This window comes from Esox lucius, chromosome 5, assembly GCF_011004845.1.
Source record: "Esox lucius isolate fEsoLuc1 chromosome 5, fEsoLuc1.pri, whole genome shotgun sequence".
NCBI lineage: Eukaryota > Metazoa > Chordata > Actinopteri > Esociformes > Esocidae > Esox > Esox lucius.
In genome coordinates, this window is record NC_047573.1 from 8894020 (window position 1) to 8910132 (window position 16113).

At 42.5% G+C, this 16113-nt stretch overlaps 2 protein-coding genes across 3 annotated transcripts in view; one reads left to right on the forward strand and one right to left on the reverse strand.

The window, feature by feature from the left end:
* skap1 (src kinase associated phosphoprotein 1) overlaps window positions 1–7053 on the forward strand; it is a 37884-nt gene extending 30831 nt beyond the window's left edge. For both annotated transcript variants that reach the window (XM_020046512.2, XM_010866091.4), the window contains exon 12: window positions 5563–7053. In XM_020046512.2, coding sequence (XP_019902071.1) covers window positions 5563–5655 — 93 coding nt within the window. In that variant the 3' untranslated portion in view covers window positions 5656–7053. The remainder of the gene's footprint in view (window positions 1–5562) is intronic.
* A 12-nt stretch (window positions 7054–7065) lies between these two features.
* On the reverse strand, window positions 7066–15626 carry snx11 (sorting nexin 11). Its single transcript, XM_010866104.4, has 7 exons — window positions 15465–15626; window positions 12614–12668; window positions 12312–12398; window positions 11458–11558; window positions 11237–11332; window positions 10884–11105; window positions 7066–10456 (listed from the first exon to the last, which is right to left on the reverse strand). Exons 2-7 carry the CDS (start codon window positions 12635–12637, stop codon window positions 9364–9366), a joined length of 1623 nt encoding a protein of 540 aa, XP_010864406.2. The 5' UTR covers window positions 12638–12668; window positions 15465–15626; the 3' UTR covers window positions 7066–9363.
* Window positions 15627–16113: the final 487 nt, after the last annotated feature.

Below are 16113 nucleotides of genomic sequence, written 5' to 3' on the forward strand. Positions count from 1 at the left end.
TCAGGTTATATGTATCATGCAGTTTTACTCTCTACAGTTTTTTTTTATACTGTTTGGGTTTGTAGATGATCAGGCTATGTATATCATACTGTTTTACTCTCTACAGTTTCTTACACTGTTATAATATACTATATTGGCTTCTGGGTATAATCTTTTCTAATGCGTAGGGAAATGCTCTATATTCTGAGCTGTCATTAGGCGGAACTGACAGGTGCAATGTACTGTACGTGTATGCAATGAATTTGCTTAAAGAAATGCTGTTTTTGCTCTCCCAAAATGTGTGTTGCTTACATCCACTCCAAAGCATGTTTCTCACTAGTCCGCAGGGCTGTCCTGCATTCCAGGACAGTAATTTATGTAGCTGGAATCAAAAGACACGGCTCCACAGGTCAGCTGCCACATTCCGGTATTCCCAGAGGCACTCATGTAGAACGGCAGGAAGGAGTGGGGAGAGATTTATGATGTAAACCCATCCAGGCTCCTTTAAACTCTAGCAAACACTGCCATATCTCTCTCCTCTCTCTGCTCGCCGCTGTTCACCTCAGAGCGAGAGAGAGAGCGAGAGTCGTGCAGTCAACCAATCCAGTAGCAGTTGTGATGTAGGCTGTGATACAACCCCAGACATTGAATGCTGCCGCCCCCCCCGCCCCCCGTCTGTTGTCAGAGGACATGGACACCGGTGACATCTAGTGGCTGACTTCTTTGTGGCTCTGTCTCAGTCAGGAACTAGGTAATATGGAGAATGTCTGTTCTTTGACAGCACACACACACACACGCTCACGCACATACACACGCGCGCACGCACGCACACACACACGCGCGCACGCACACACACAATGGGACTGATTTACACTAGGGAGGATTTGTCTCACTCTTGGGTCAACATGGAGCTTATTTTCAATAAAATACAAAGAGTGTGGAAAGCACAATCTAGAACAAATTGAATGAATTAAAAGCCCTTATTAATGAATGCAATCACAATAGAAATTACTGGATTATTCTCATTATGTTTTACACTTAGAGACACTCAATTGTAGTCTACCTTGTAGGTGTACTACATATTACTTCCAAGCAATTTTGACAATTTTGTGAAAATGAATGCATATCTCACTTGCTTTTAGTAATTCATTAGAATCTCTTGTATTTGATAACAATACATTAAATCAGAAACTCAGATTAGTTGCTACATTCATTTTGGGATTTATATATAACCATTGATTCTTGAAAAATATATCTTATGAATTATTAATGACATAATTTTCACTGACATAACCCATCTTAACCCAAAAATATAAACTTTGTTTTACCCTAATATTTGTAAACGATGTAAATATAGCAAAACATGATGTAGCTTTTAAATATGGTATGTCATGGATGGTCAGCCTTTCATCAATAGCTCTGTCTAGGAATTTGAGTGGTTACCTTTATCCTGGCCCGTTCCTCAGCTTTTTGCTAAAACAAAGATATGTTAATCACTTTATTTTCATTGTGGAGTCCAGCTTTAAGGTACGTTACTCTGTAATTGCTTACCACTGAAATTCCTTAATTTTACACCATAAATGTGCCAGTTGATCAATACATGTTAGTATGTAAAACTATATACATATAGCAGCGTTACTTGTGTAACAATATATTCCACTCATCTGGATTATATTTTATTGGCACACTGTAAGGTAATTATTTGAGCTAATGATATTATAGAAGTTGCATTAACATGCATGGAAAGGTTTATCTGCATGGTTTATGTTGCATGGGCCACAACTGGCACAAAGAAACTAGGCTACATCAATACCTTTCTGTGTTTCGGCTCCTGTTTTACAGAACAAGACAAACAATATTCCTATAGCTATCCCTACAGCTGAGCTTAGCAATAAAATATATGTAAAAGCAAATTTTTGCATAAAACTTGAAAAATGTCTCATACTTTGCTAAATACTGGAACATTTGATTTAGTCTATATTATTCCCACTATTCAGCACTTAAAGGAAACAGTTTTGACAATTCTGTTGTATATTCTTCCCTTCTATCAGATTAAATATTAGTTAAAACAATTAGCTTATGATTTTATGACTGACTGGAATGTTCTCATGGTACTTCGTCACACAAAACGTTGTTTTTGCATTAACGACCTGGGTGAAAGATGTGTTTAAACTCCAGTTGATGCTCAAGCAAATTTCTCTACAGTACTTAGCGGCATTTCAAGCATTATCAGGTTTGCCTTTTTTCCTAACAGGCTTAAACCTGGAACAATTACATATGCACAATTTGCCAAATCCATTTGTCGCATAAGAAGAGACTCACAAATTCCTTAATTCATTAGTATAAGGAATTTGTATCTTCTTATTCCCGCAGGGAATATATTCCCATAGCGTCAACAGCCTAAAATCCAGGACAACCCTAGCCGGGCCACCACCATAGGTCACACCATGTGAATGTGGCCGAAGAAAAGGAAAAGGGCGGGACGATAATCCGATGGGGAAAGTCAAGCAGGAGGGGGAGACAAAGGAAAATCCCTTTATCCCTTTGTGTGAACTTTTGCGCCTCCTTTATCTCTCCCCTTCTTTGTTGCACATCCCCTTTGTGGCCATAGACACCGAGATTGCTATAGACAGGGCAAGACATCCTATTTACCACCCAAAGAAGCCGGGGGTGAGTCTGGGATCCCCGGTCATCCAGGATGCCGCGGTCATATCCCGGTCAACTACAGTAAGGTCATTATTCAGGCCCGGCCAATAGCCCAGAACCGTGGCCGGGCAACCCCTATCCATTCCATCCTAATTATTATAAATGAGGTCCAGCGTAAACAGCTATCATTACAGAACCTCCCTGGCATACACAGATCAAATTTAAATTGCTATTAAGTTAAAGAACCATTCGTAATCCCAGGGCAGCTTTAGAAGAGAAGTGGCTTGTGTGTTTTGTCTTTTCATCTTATTTGTTCCTTCATTACACCCTCATACTCAGTCATCTCTCGAGTTGGAATCCATCCTGTCGATTAAATTAAAAGTTCGCCTGTGTATTAAATTAATCTAAACAAATTAAAGATTCTTAATGAGAAATCACCAACCCTTAAAACATTCAATCCAAATCCCAAATCAGGCATGAACATACATAGATTTAAAGACAAATAAGTAGTTATTTATTTAGCAGCTCCCAGACTGAGCTTTGTGAGCAGAAACACCACTAGAGCAGCCAGACCAGTCCAGGCCATCCATGTGAGCACAGTTCTTTTGAGTGGATTTGGGGTTAAACAGATCAGGAGCTGGGCTTCGTCAGGCCGTGCATGTCCCATTGTTAGGGTGACCGTGGAGAGACGCAGCACTGCAGTGCGTACGACGACTCACCCCGCAGATGAGGGAGAAAAGGAGAGAAGCAAAGGTAGCCAGAGAGAAAGAAGGGAGATGTGGGGGGGGGGGGTTGAGGAAGGGAGGGAGGCGGCGAGGGGAGGGGGAGATTCTAACACCCAGGCGGTGGGTTCAGCGACGGGGCAATGAGAGACTTCCTGCGCTCCATCAAGCCCAAGGCCGGCCCCAGTCAGCTGGTGGCCGAGGGCAGATGCCTCATGTGTCGGCCTTATTAGCGCCGCTCGTGCACGCGTCTCCCGGGCGCACGCGTGTGAGACGGCACGTCTGTCTGTGTGACCGCGTTCCTGTGTGCTGCTCGCACGTTAAGAGAAATGGTGGGGCCGGCCATGAGCGGGAAGGGTGTGTTGGACGAACGGAGTGGATCCGTGCTTAGCGGGAGGAGAAGGCAGAGGGACTAAGGGGAAGCAGATGTCTGTGTCCTGGCATGGCATACAAAACGCCTTCTCCCGCATCCTGCTCCTGTCATTCACTATAGGAGAGACAGTCAAGCCAACCTTCTCCCTCTTCAGGCATCGTTAGCTATCAATCTGTCCTCCTGCCCAACGTGAGTGATGGGCCCATCCGAATGCCACCATTAGCCAGCCCCCTGAGTGGTAAATAAACGATGCTCCTGGTGTACTGCAGGTGTTGTCATGGAAACTCGCTCGCTCCCCGGCTCCCTCTCTCCTTCGCGGTGCCGGCCCCGCCCACGTTCATTTGCACCCTCTCTGTGGAGGAGTCATGGGGAGGTCAACGAGTCAACGCGCCGCCACAGCATGGCGCTGTTCTCTCCCCAAGCCGCCTCCTCCAAACGTACACAGCAGCATTTAGGATCGGGACCACATTAAAGTCCAGCCCAGTACTCCCACTAATTGACGGAGAACCTATTCGTACTGAAATGCTTCTCCTGAGATTTGAAAGATAATCACATCAAAACCTCTGATGTGCGTTACGCCTAACGAAAGGCACTAAATCCTGAGGCACTGGGAGACATTGAAGTTAAGACATTGCCATTCAAATCCACGTAATCCCTACTCACTTCTATGGAACATCCCCTTCCAGCAGGTGAACTCTGCATGTTAGTAGTCAGCGTGGGGGTTTGGGTGGGACTGTGGGGTGGGGGGTGGAGTGATACACTTTCCCTCGTTGGCATCGGCACACTGTGGTGATAGAGCAGCCATATTAAAATGCTTTGATAATCAAAAAGAGCTTTCTCAGGGAGGACGTGAGGACTGGCTGCACAGATGGGGCCGGCTAGATAAATACAGTGTTTCAGTCATCGTGGTTGGAGGCAGAGAGCTGCAACAGTCTAGGGGTAGAGAAACTGTTCAGTTGTCTCTGACGCCCCAGACCTTCTGTTACTCTCTCTTCAGGGTTACTACTCGAGCTAGCTTTCCACAACAAAACGAATTTGCCCGTATGCTTTTGGTTTTAAAGAAAGAAACATGGGTTTTTATATAATGTGGCTATATATGTGGCAATGAACTAGGAGAGTTACCTTGTTTGAATATAATGCAAGGGGCCAATGATATCGACTAGCCATTGTTGAGTGGAGTACTGCATTGAAACGGTCCGTTTTCAGAGCTCTGTGTGGTTGAGCAGACAGTTGGATAATGTTCTCTCTGTTCTTCACGTCCAGATGGATGATCTACATCTGACTAAATCCTCCTCCTCTATGAGCACTTCAGGCCTTCACTTTTTCTGAGAGCTCTAACCAGCCCATACATTCTGAGTCCAACCACAACTCATACACTATCTCAGTCCAGCCACCACTAATATTATCTCTGTTCAGGCACCACTCATACATTATCTCCGTTCAGCCACCACTCATACATTATCTCTGTCCAGCCACCGGTCATTAGTAGTAGGTGTGTTTATCATTCCTCTGGCTCTGCAGCAAGGTGTCATAGCTCTCTGTGAGTGGACAGGTTTCTGACTGAGGACGTGGGATCCGTCACAGCAGTATCCAGGGGGGGCGACCAGAAGAGTGGGGGGAAATGTATTCCTTTGAAAATGTATTCTCTACGTAAATGCCAAACATAAGGATTCATCGATATATGTAAGGCAACCTTGGGGTTTCAGATTTTGTTCTCCCATATTGACAAAACAAGGAACCTGTACGTCGCCGTGTTAAATCACCGTCACATTCTGTTCTAAACCCATAATTAAACGGTTACAGTGGTCTACAAAAACATGGGTGTCTCTCTGTCTGTTCCAGGAGTATAACATTCATGGCTGGTGGGTTGGAGAGCTGAACGGCACAGTTGGTATTGTCCCCAAAGACTTCCTCCAGCCTGCCTACATCCTTTGAGCTCCAAGAGGCGCCGGAGCACTCTCTTATCGTTAGGATTATAGACTAATATAATGGACTCATGTACTATAACAAGTCTCCTGACACCTATTGAGAAAGCCATTGAGACAGGTGAGGCGTGGTGTGTATTCACAGCAGTTGCCTGGCCATTTAGGACACCTGGTGGCTGAAAGTAGAACTACACAAATCCAAGGTGTGAAATTTAATCACCATGGGATACTTACAGATATGCTGGTTAATGCTTAACTATCATTGACCACATTATTTGTTTTAGAATTATTTTTTTTAAATAGTAGGCCAAAGTATTTGAAACTATCCTGTACAACAGGAACTGAGGAATGATATGTTACATATTCAACTCAGTTGAGTGATGTGACTGACTATTCCCCAACCACAACACTGAACATTTCATGACTGTTGACAGACTGAGATTTCCTTATGTTTGCATAATGTAATGCAATGTCCTTGTTTGTTTTTTTTTACGTCTTAATTAATTCAAACTAACTGTAAGTCGCTCTGGATAGTAGCGTCTGCAAAATGACTAAACTGTACATTTCTGTTTTCTTGTTACCATTTCTTTTGTTTTTTTTTTGTCTTTTTTGATTGTGTGTTCCCTTTACTTTTGTCTGTTTGTGATTTTAAAACACACCTCATTGCTGTATCATTGTATTTCTCTTTTCATGTGTGTATAAACAAGGAGTGTTACGACAATTACTTTTTATGCATATATTAGGTGTGGTCACTCCGAGGCTGTTGATCTGCAAATCAAACTATGGATAATTCTGATGTTATGTTAAAAGATTTTCCTGTTCAACACATTTCCAATATATTTGTGCCAGTGGGAATGGCCAGACATTATAATTGTAAATCTAATGCCACCTATAACAATAATAAGAAATTCACAACCCTGAGTTAACCAGGGGGCTATTTAACATTTTAAAAAAAAAATGTTCGCCATATTTGCTTGCTATTTAAATGCTGACATCAAACTTATGAGCCACAAGGGGTCAGACTTGCTACACCATTTGGTTTTACAAGGTGCAGAATTCGCTTATGTGTAGTTTCAAACTAGAATACCTGAATTTAGACACATATTTGCAGTTGTTGGTATTGTTTTGTTAGATATCAACATTTTGCACATTATGTACATCTTTGACTATGCATACGAAAGACTGAAAAAATTTAATGAGTAAATGTCATGAATGAAAGAGCCATTCAAATTGCCAAGCTCCTTGATTCAACTACTTTCTCTTCTCAACCAATAATTGATTTTCATGGTAGGCCTTTTCAGCTGGCTCTTTGAGCAAAGTTCTCATGCAAAGCACTCATGCAAAGTTCAGGTAGGGGAACAAATATTTTATTTCCAATTAAAATAATATTCCAAATAAACCTTTTTAAACATGCATTCCTAGTTTTTTGTACTTTCTTACGTTGGCATAATAGTGCCATTGTGAAAATCACATATTTTGTCTTGAAAAAGAGTCCATGAAACAATTTATGCCACTTAATTTTTATGCCAGTTAAAAACAATAATGCACCTGTTAAAATGTTGCACAAGATCAAATACTCTATCTTTTAAAATGCTGTAGCTGAGATAAAATAAGCACTATAATGCAGACTATGGAGAGAAAAAAACTGCCAGAAGAAAGAATTTACAAAATCACAATACCAGAATATATCACAGTTGTCAGCCAATGTGGTTTAACAGGTCAGGAATATTGACACGACAACAACTGGTTTCAAATACCCAGCAGAAGCTGGACCCAGTGATAATTTACAGTGGACACAATTATCATCATAAAATATATCTAATGCAGGGGTCTACCTACACAAGTCACAGTTCCTGATTAAAACAGTACTTACATAAATAAACTGGTCCCTTATCAGCATCGACAATAAATACAGACAGACTAGGCCATACAAATAAGTTTTACTGTTTAATGGATGCCCCGCTTCATATCTCCCCCCCCCCCCCCACCAAAAACAAAACATCTGAAAGTTGTGGTATGTTGTGACGCTTTGGGAGCATTACTTTTACTACTTGATGATTCATTCTTATACTTGGGCAGACATTAAATAAACTCTGTGCAGTCTTATCCGGTAAGTACACACGTCAGCTTTTACCACATTGCCCTGTTGGGGACGTTACAAAGACAATAATTCACAAAGACCTCCACACGGAGACTCCCTTCGCCTCAACGTTAGAGACGCGTTAGCTAGCGTCCACAGCTTGTGGCTCAACATGGGCTGGCAAGGCAGGAGAAAATGACGTTTCATGAGTCACAGCAGCCAATCAATACACCCAACATATGACATATTTCTGTATTCGCCATTTATGTAGTTAGAAACAATAAATAAAATGTATGCTGATTTCTTAACATTTTAGGATGTACACAATCTTGAGTAATCTTTGAGTAATGGAGCCCTGAAATAAAAATAAAAAATGTATTCAAATATTAATTCATTTAATGTGTACACGCTTTTCTCCTCGGACGACACTAAAGCTGATTCAAAAGGGGTGTGACATTTCACACAATATGCATCCGTTTCCAGGTCACCGAGGAGAGCATTTAGAATAGACTTTCACCAAATAGGAAAAACTCCAATGTTTCTGTCATCAATACACATCCTTGATCCATTTTTAAAACGTATTCAAATATAATTACAAAACGGCCTAAAACTATCTTTCACGACTGTCAAAGCTCCTATAAGGAGAGCAAACGGAGAGCTGTGATATGAAGTCCTGCTAGTGATAAAAGCATGCATTAGACTGTTAGTTTTGGCGAGGCGGAGAAACAGTCGCAATATTTCTTAGGTGATTAAAAAGCAGATAAATGTAGTCGATTCCTTACACCTTAATCATTGTTGGGTAGAAAGGTCCAAAGTTGATGTTAACGACCATATTCATAAACAATACATTGAATACAATTAGAAAGCACATTTCGGTGCAATCAATTCCATCAATGCTTCAGAGACCATTTTATCGGTTTGTAACAAGTGGAAGATTACAGTAGAATAAGAATCGCTGGGTGTCAAAATACTCCCCCTTGTGATTTTTTTGGCTGGAACTAATTTGTTGAAATTGAAGTTGCAGAAACCACCCCACTTCCTTTTAGTAGTACTTGCATGTTAACCAAAGGAACGCATGCGTGATAACACCACTTGGCCCAAAGATGTGACTGCAAGAATAAGTTGCAAGGTTGTTCCGCTGGGTAACCCACATCCACTGCAGAACAGAGGAGGTTCATCAAAGCAAGCGGTACAGCGAAGCCAGGCTCAGCTGGAGGGAGAAGTGAACATATGCAGGGGTTAGAATCGGCCAGAGAGGCTACTTATGTCTTTGAGGAGCGGAAAACATCCCACTATCTATCGGAGGGGTTCACAGTGACAGTAACCGGTAGCCTAATATCTGGCACTATCAGCGGGCTCACAGCCTGGTTGGTAGCTGCATTAAATCTACTGGCTCACTAGTGGGGCATCAATGTTAACCTCCTGAGCTGTTGAGATGTCACACTCTGTCCGGTGGCCGTCAAACGCCAGGCGACTGCTCTCTTGGAATCCAATGACCTTTATCTCAGCTACACCATCACCTCGATCAGGATTTCGACGAGTAAGCGTTGATCGCGTATGAAATATCACCAGCTTGGAGACCGTTGGTCGTCTGGGCATTAGATACCTCACTTTAGAGATGTTGGTGTGTTTCAGAGATCAGAAAAAGTCTGTGTTGGAGCAGACCGTGACAGGGAAATCTGTTTGGTGAATTTCCTGGTTGGGAGCGGTCTCTGTGTAGCCATTGGTCTTTTGGATTGACTTGTTTTCATTGACAGAATCGTTGTCACTCTCGTCGTGGGTACTCCCACTGGACGCCGTCTCCCAATCACTAGGATGTTCCTCCTCTGCTCCATTGATTTCCTTGTTATTTTTAATCCCTTGGGCCGGGTCCAGACGATCATCTACTTGATGAATGTTAAGGGGAATATTCTTCTCTTGGGTTCGGTCACCAATGCCTTCCCCCTCTTGGATTGTGACCTCACGGCATCCATCCTCCAGACAGACCTCTATGTGGGACTTGATCTCATCCCCTCGTCCTTGGTTGTGCGTCCAAATGGCTATATCGGTGTCACTGTTACCGCCAACTTTTGACATCGTTTCTTCATGTCCGATGATTTTTTGGGGCTCCTCCGCAGGCCTGACGTCCTCCGGAATTGTCCCCCTCACACGGTGTCCATCTTCAGGGGCCTCCTCAGGGACTATGCCTGTAGGGGGGTCTGTGCAGGTCCCATCCCCAGGGGCCATTGCAGACAACAACTCCAGGCCTGTGGCACCTTCAAAGTGCACTGCCCCAAGTGGATGCTGTTGTCGGTTCCCTTGGCGTACAACCTCCTCACCGCTGTCCTGGCTACTCCGGTCAGGAGGTACGGTCTCTGTCATTAGGCTACTGACCCTCTCAGTTTGCACCTCCTCCGAGTCATTTTCACAGTGCAATTCCACAGATGTCCGCCGTTGACAGTCCCCTTGGTGGTGGATCTCCTCGCACTCGAGCCTCTCTGGGGTGGTTTCATCATGGCTGTCCCGCTTACAGACATCCTCCACCGGGCTGTGTAACTCCAGGACGGCCTCTACCTGGAAAACGTGATGGTTCTTCCGGGTGACGCCTTGTGAAGGGGTCTCTCTCTCACAGAGCAGTAACTCCACAGTGTCTAGGTACGTCTCCGTCCGTACGACCAACGACTCACTGGAGGCAACGCTGGCGGGATCCACAGGCTCTTTGCGTTGCAGGGAAGGCAGATGAGGGGCGGGGCTGCGGGGAGGAAGAAGATCATTAAATAACGCTACCTGACGTCAACTTCGTAGTTACATGTGTTTCTCGAGTCCAAGACCCAGACTCCAGATCTAGAGATTCCGATTTGAAAGAGCTGTCACTCAGCTTTGCTGGTCCCTCAGACTTGTATCTGCCAAGACAACATTATCATGAGCTGAATATTAGCAAATCTAGATGCTCAGAGCAGTTGATATGTCGCTCAACACTTGCTTTATACCCACTGTATAACAGTGTCAGGTTGTGACAAGTCCCTCTCATTTCCTCAGCAAAGACATTAAGTTGAGTGCTGATGCGTTGAGGTTTTTGGACAACAACAACAGCAGGCTACATGCGCCAACTGAAAAAACTAAAATGTTTGGAAAATAGTCCCTGTGTCACATCCAAACCTATGACACTCTGGTCATACCTTTCCATGGACTCATAAGGAACTGGAGAAAGACTGGGCTCCTGGGTGGAGTCCTCTTCCTGAACCCAGCCCCGATTGGACGAGGCATAGGTGAGGATGGCCTCGGTCACAGTGTAGGGGGTGTGGCCCTGCACGCAGTCCAGGATGTGACCAACCGGAAGTTGAGTTTGCAGGAAGAGGTGGAGCTGGCTGTCTGACAGACACACGGTCATGCTGCATACCCTAAAGAAAGAAAAACTCCAGGTATGTCTATGCCACATTCAATGTGGTCATCTCATTTGACTAGTCACGGTAAAAACATTGTAGTAATTTTAGTTGTGGTGTCAATAATAATGAGTAACTGCTAAACTGACTTGTCCAAGAACGACTGAAGGCCTTTCCTCCTTTTCTCTAGGAAGTCCTCATTACTGAAGGCAAAGAAGGACTTTCCGGGCAGGTCCGGGACTGGTCTATGGGACAGACAGAGACAGAGAATGGACCATTGCACCCAGAACAGGTCTACCTGACATTGGTGTTCCAGATTAATCTTTTTACTCCAAGCCTTTTAAGACAAGGGCATTCAGGAGACACCTACACCAAGCCAGTGTTCTTCTGCATCCTCTTCTTGAGCCAGACAAACTCACTGTATCGACGGCGCACGCAGGACGTCTTGGCCGTGAAGGCCTTGCTGTTGGTCTGCGAGTGAAAAGAAACGGTGATTCAGTATATCTTAGAGATCCGATCTACATACAACCCCAACAGAAGTAGTGGGAACAATAAGCTGATCGGAGCTGAAGTTCAACCGAACATTCATTTTTGGACTTTACGCCGTTTTACGTTCTTGTGATGAAACGATGTAACGGCTGTCATAAAACAGCAATTTGCATGGGATAACGAGAGGCAGTGGTTCCGGTCCCTTGGACATACGCTGGGGTTTGTATTTTTCACAGTTCAGACGGGGAAGGGAGAGTCGGCCCACGGACATGCTGGTCATTTTCAATGAGCAAGTGTGGAGCTCTTCGTTCGGAACTTCATCGAGCATCTGTACGATCTAGCAGCTTAGAGAAAACAACACACGAAGGTTCTAATACGACTTTTCCGGGGATTTCAGCAAAACAGCACCACTGCCTGGCACTGCCCCGCTCCAAACTGTTTTTACCACGCTAGCTCCAATACCCGGTATCCCTGCATATTGATGTGGTATTGGTACTCCATCTACTGTATACAGCTCACATTGATTTTTGATTATGTACATGTCATTATTTTTCTTAATTTAAAGTACTCCGTTTTTCCCCTGACTCATCTATGACGAGTGCACACAGTTTCAAACAAGCCCTTTTCGAGACTTGTGTTATTCAGCTCCAAATTGGAGGCTCCAAAAACACATGGGATTAAGACAACTGCTTCTTCGCCAAGTTCCGTCCCTATTTATGAGGAATGGATACTCACGTGAAGAAATATCTTGAAGTCCACGTACGAGTTCCAGGAGCCTTCATTCTGGACCCGAGGGTCTTGAACCCGCACTGCGACAAATTCCTGCGGAGACATACAAAAAAAGTGGTTTAACTACAGACAGGGAACCAGATGTTCAATGGAGAATGAACAGCTTGAGCTGAACTATGAGGAAGTGATACAAGAAAGGAGAATGTGGTTCAGAGTCTGGGATTGCTTTTGGCCCAACCCTGTATACCTTTGTTAACTAGAGGCTGGGGTAAAATTTATCTGCATAAAACGGCAGAAAATAAACTTACATCTTCTTCCTGATTCTTAATCATCCTTCTGTAGGTTGGGCTGCACAGGAAACATCTGCCAAACAAAATTCTAAAATTAATCTAAATTCAACAGGGACAATTCTTCTGTTAATCGGGTGGCACTGCTCAAGTCTCAATAAGGCACACATCTTTCTTTTTTCTCTATTAGAAAGACATTTTAGACCCACAGTACGTTTTGAGGAAAATGTACGTGCGGATAATAAAAGGATCTCTCTATTCTGTCTCTTTGCTGTTGTTAGTCATGGTGAAGAACGTCAGACTGCGATAAAACCCTTGGCTTGCCCTTTGCCCCGAGGAAAAAACCAACAATGTCCAATCATGTCAGCAGAGGGACAAGAGGCACGTTCCAGCGGTTAAAAAACATAGACATTTTGTTGAAGGTAGATGCCAGGGGAACTGCTTCTCAGACATTTCTTATAGCAAGGCTCAGTTTTAAATGTCGACTTTCGTTATATAATTTCTTTATATTATGAAAATGAACATATCTATATGCCACATGTAACATGTGACAAACATATTATGAGACAAACATCCATAATGTCACATATTAAACAGATTTTTTTTTTTAAAATAAACTTTGTAAGTATGATCTATTGGTGGGCTCCATTACCCCAGTATTCCCATGGTAGGCGGTGCAATTGGTCAGCGCTTTCCTGGTTGGGGGTTAGTAACTGAGTTTGTTTGCCTTGACTTTTTGAGTTCTAGCTACTCCTTACAATGGGTGAGCTCAAAAGAGGTAGAAGGCCAGAGAGTTCGTTCTTTACGGTGCATAAGGATTCACATCTACATGTCTTGATTGAGCAACGTGACAAGAACCAGAATAGAATCATGTGTGATTCAGAAGACAAATCGACTCGACATCGAGGGCTGGGAGTTGCTGCAATGAAGGAGGTCCTTACTCATGATTTGTAAGACATGAATTTGGGAAAGTAAAGCATCAAGAAAAGTAAAAAAGAAATACAAGATAAATTGATGGTCTTTTTTTTATTTATATCTTTGCTGCCATGTCTTCAAAGAATATCTATGTATTAAACCATTAAACACTACTTTTGTCTACATTTGTTGTTATTCATCAATCAAATTTTAAAAAGTGATGTCACTGTCTTATATACCATGTATATATACCAGGTATATATACCATGTATATCAACCAACAATAGCACTCCGGAATTTGTATACCCAGAGTATGACATCACATTTTACTTTTGGAATTGCATAGGTGACTGGTTTATAAGAGAAAACAAAGGCATCTCAGGGATTCATGGCATAGGCCCCTATTGCCAATATGCCATGACCAAATGCTGTGTCCAGACACTCCATATTGGGTTGTGACTAAGAGCAGCTCTTAGCCGTGGTATATTGGCCATATACCACACCCACTTGTGACTTATGGCGTAAATACAGTTTAGCAAGCTACCAATAACTTTACACACAAAGAAGTTAAAGTGTACTTATATAAGTAAAAAGTAAATTCAATGTGGTTAAAAACTTTTTTTTAAATGTAATAGTTCATTTAACTGAAACATGGATACTTTAATATGTGCAATGTACCCACATGGTCATGCAAATTAGCCAGTTGGTTAACGTCAGCAGCTAACTGACCATTGTCCGAAAGGTCCCGGGTTCTAATCCCCTTCAGCCAAGGTGAAAGCTGTGCCCTTCTATCCCGGAGCAAGACATTTAACCCTAATTGCACCTCCTTCCCCCATAACAATCCCTGCAGGTCGTTGCTGAAAATAAGAATTTGTTCTTTATAAACTTGGCAGGTTAAATAATGGAGAGAAGAAAAACAGCAATGACCTGTTGTGATTTGCCTCCTTTGAATAATTGTATTGTATATACTGTGGATGCCTGGACAGGCTACCCCCTGCATGCCACATATCAGAATTGGATCAGATCTGAGGTCTTCACAATTCACAACTAGTGGTAGCCTCCTTGTGTGTCAAAGGTGGACCATTTTACCACTGTTTTCACACCAACGAACAGCAAAACCACCCTGAGACAAGGGCAAGGATGGCCCAGAGAGTTCTCTCCCATCGCCCCAGGGGGTGCTATATTGGACAGAAAGATCTTGTCAGTGACTCAACACAATAACATGGAGTGTGGTGAGAAAACAGACACGAGACGACGGCGTGAGGCAACACAAAATAGCAAATGACAGTGTAATAGTACCCGACAATAGGGAGGAGTAAGACTGCCAGGCAAAGTCAGCAAGGCTCCTGTTATTCTACCTCGGTGCCATTCAACATAAAGCTGCAGGGCCAGTCCATGCTCAATCATAACTTCAAATGCCTTTCGGGAAAGGTTTATTGGACTACAAAACAACAATTAAAAGCCTCAAAACATGGTGGGGGGAAAAAAATTCTGATATTATGTAAGGTCAGTCTTTGCATTCACCACTTCATTTATTTAGATTTAGTTATGAATGCAAAGAGTTAGATTTCGTCAGCCCCCTAATCTAAGCTTTAAACAGAATCAATTGAGGGGAATACACTTTGTTATTTTGTTGAAACTGCTTATTACTGGTTTTTACCATACCACTACAGCAAAGCTAAGTGTAGTCGAAGTACTAGCTAGTTAAACTAGCTACATGTACCAACTACTTCACCACTCCCTGACAATGCCTACCAGTAACCACTCCTCATTCCTCTAAAACGGAAAGATTAGCAATCTATGATCAGAATTTAACATGGAGACGCATACAAATCTTTATAACAAACATTTTGATAACATTTTAAAGTAAACATTACAGTACTAGTCTAGCAGAGGTGTTTATTAAAGTAAAGATAGCTAGCAATGGAATTTTCTTTTGGATTAATGTCGTACTTACTTTCCAAAGGCTGGAGGGTGATCCTGTTCCCAACATTAGATTTTGAAAGAGATAGTAAGAAATAATGTTACAGCTAAGTAGCAAACGTATCTGTACCTAACGTCAACTTGGTCAGACTATATCTATGGTGTCACCAACATGTAGATAGTATCTGCGTCTATCAGCCTCTTGTGAGCAACATTAAAAATCACTTCCGGGTCACGAAAATAAGGAACGTTTCAAAATAAAGGAAGCAAAAATTGATGTATTCATTGTTTAAGAAAATGTACCTCTCAAAACATTGACAACAATTCATATTTTATCATATTTAAGTGTAATATCAATAAAAAGATGTGGATAATAAAAAACATTCCAAGGTCAAAATTCATACATTGCGAATGCCTCATCGATCAAAAACTATTGAATGTTCCAGAGAGAAAGCAATGTAGGAAATGTTCAGGAGAGTGTGTAGACTAAGTCAAACCTGGCTAATCATGGGGAATGTTGTGATATATCTAGCAACACAATATTTTCCAAACCCTCTTTAGCCCCCAATGCAAAACGCTATAATAGACTGTACATGTATATATTGCCCTATACAGAAAAAAACTATTCTATATGCTGCAGTGAATGTATTGTAGGAAATGTTCAGGAGACTGTATAGAGTGAT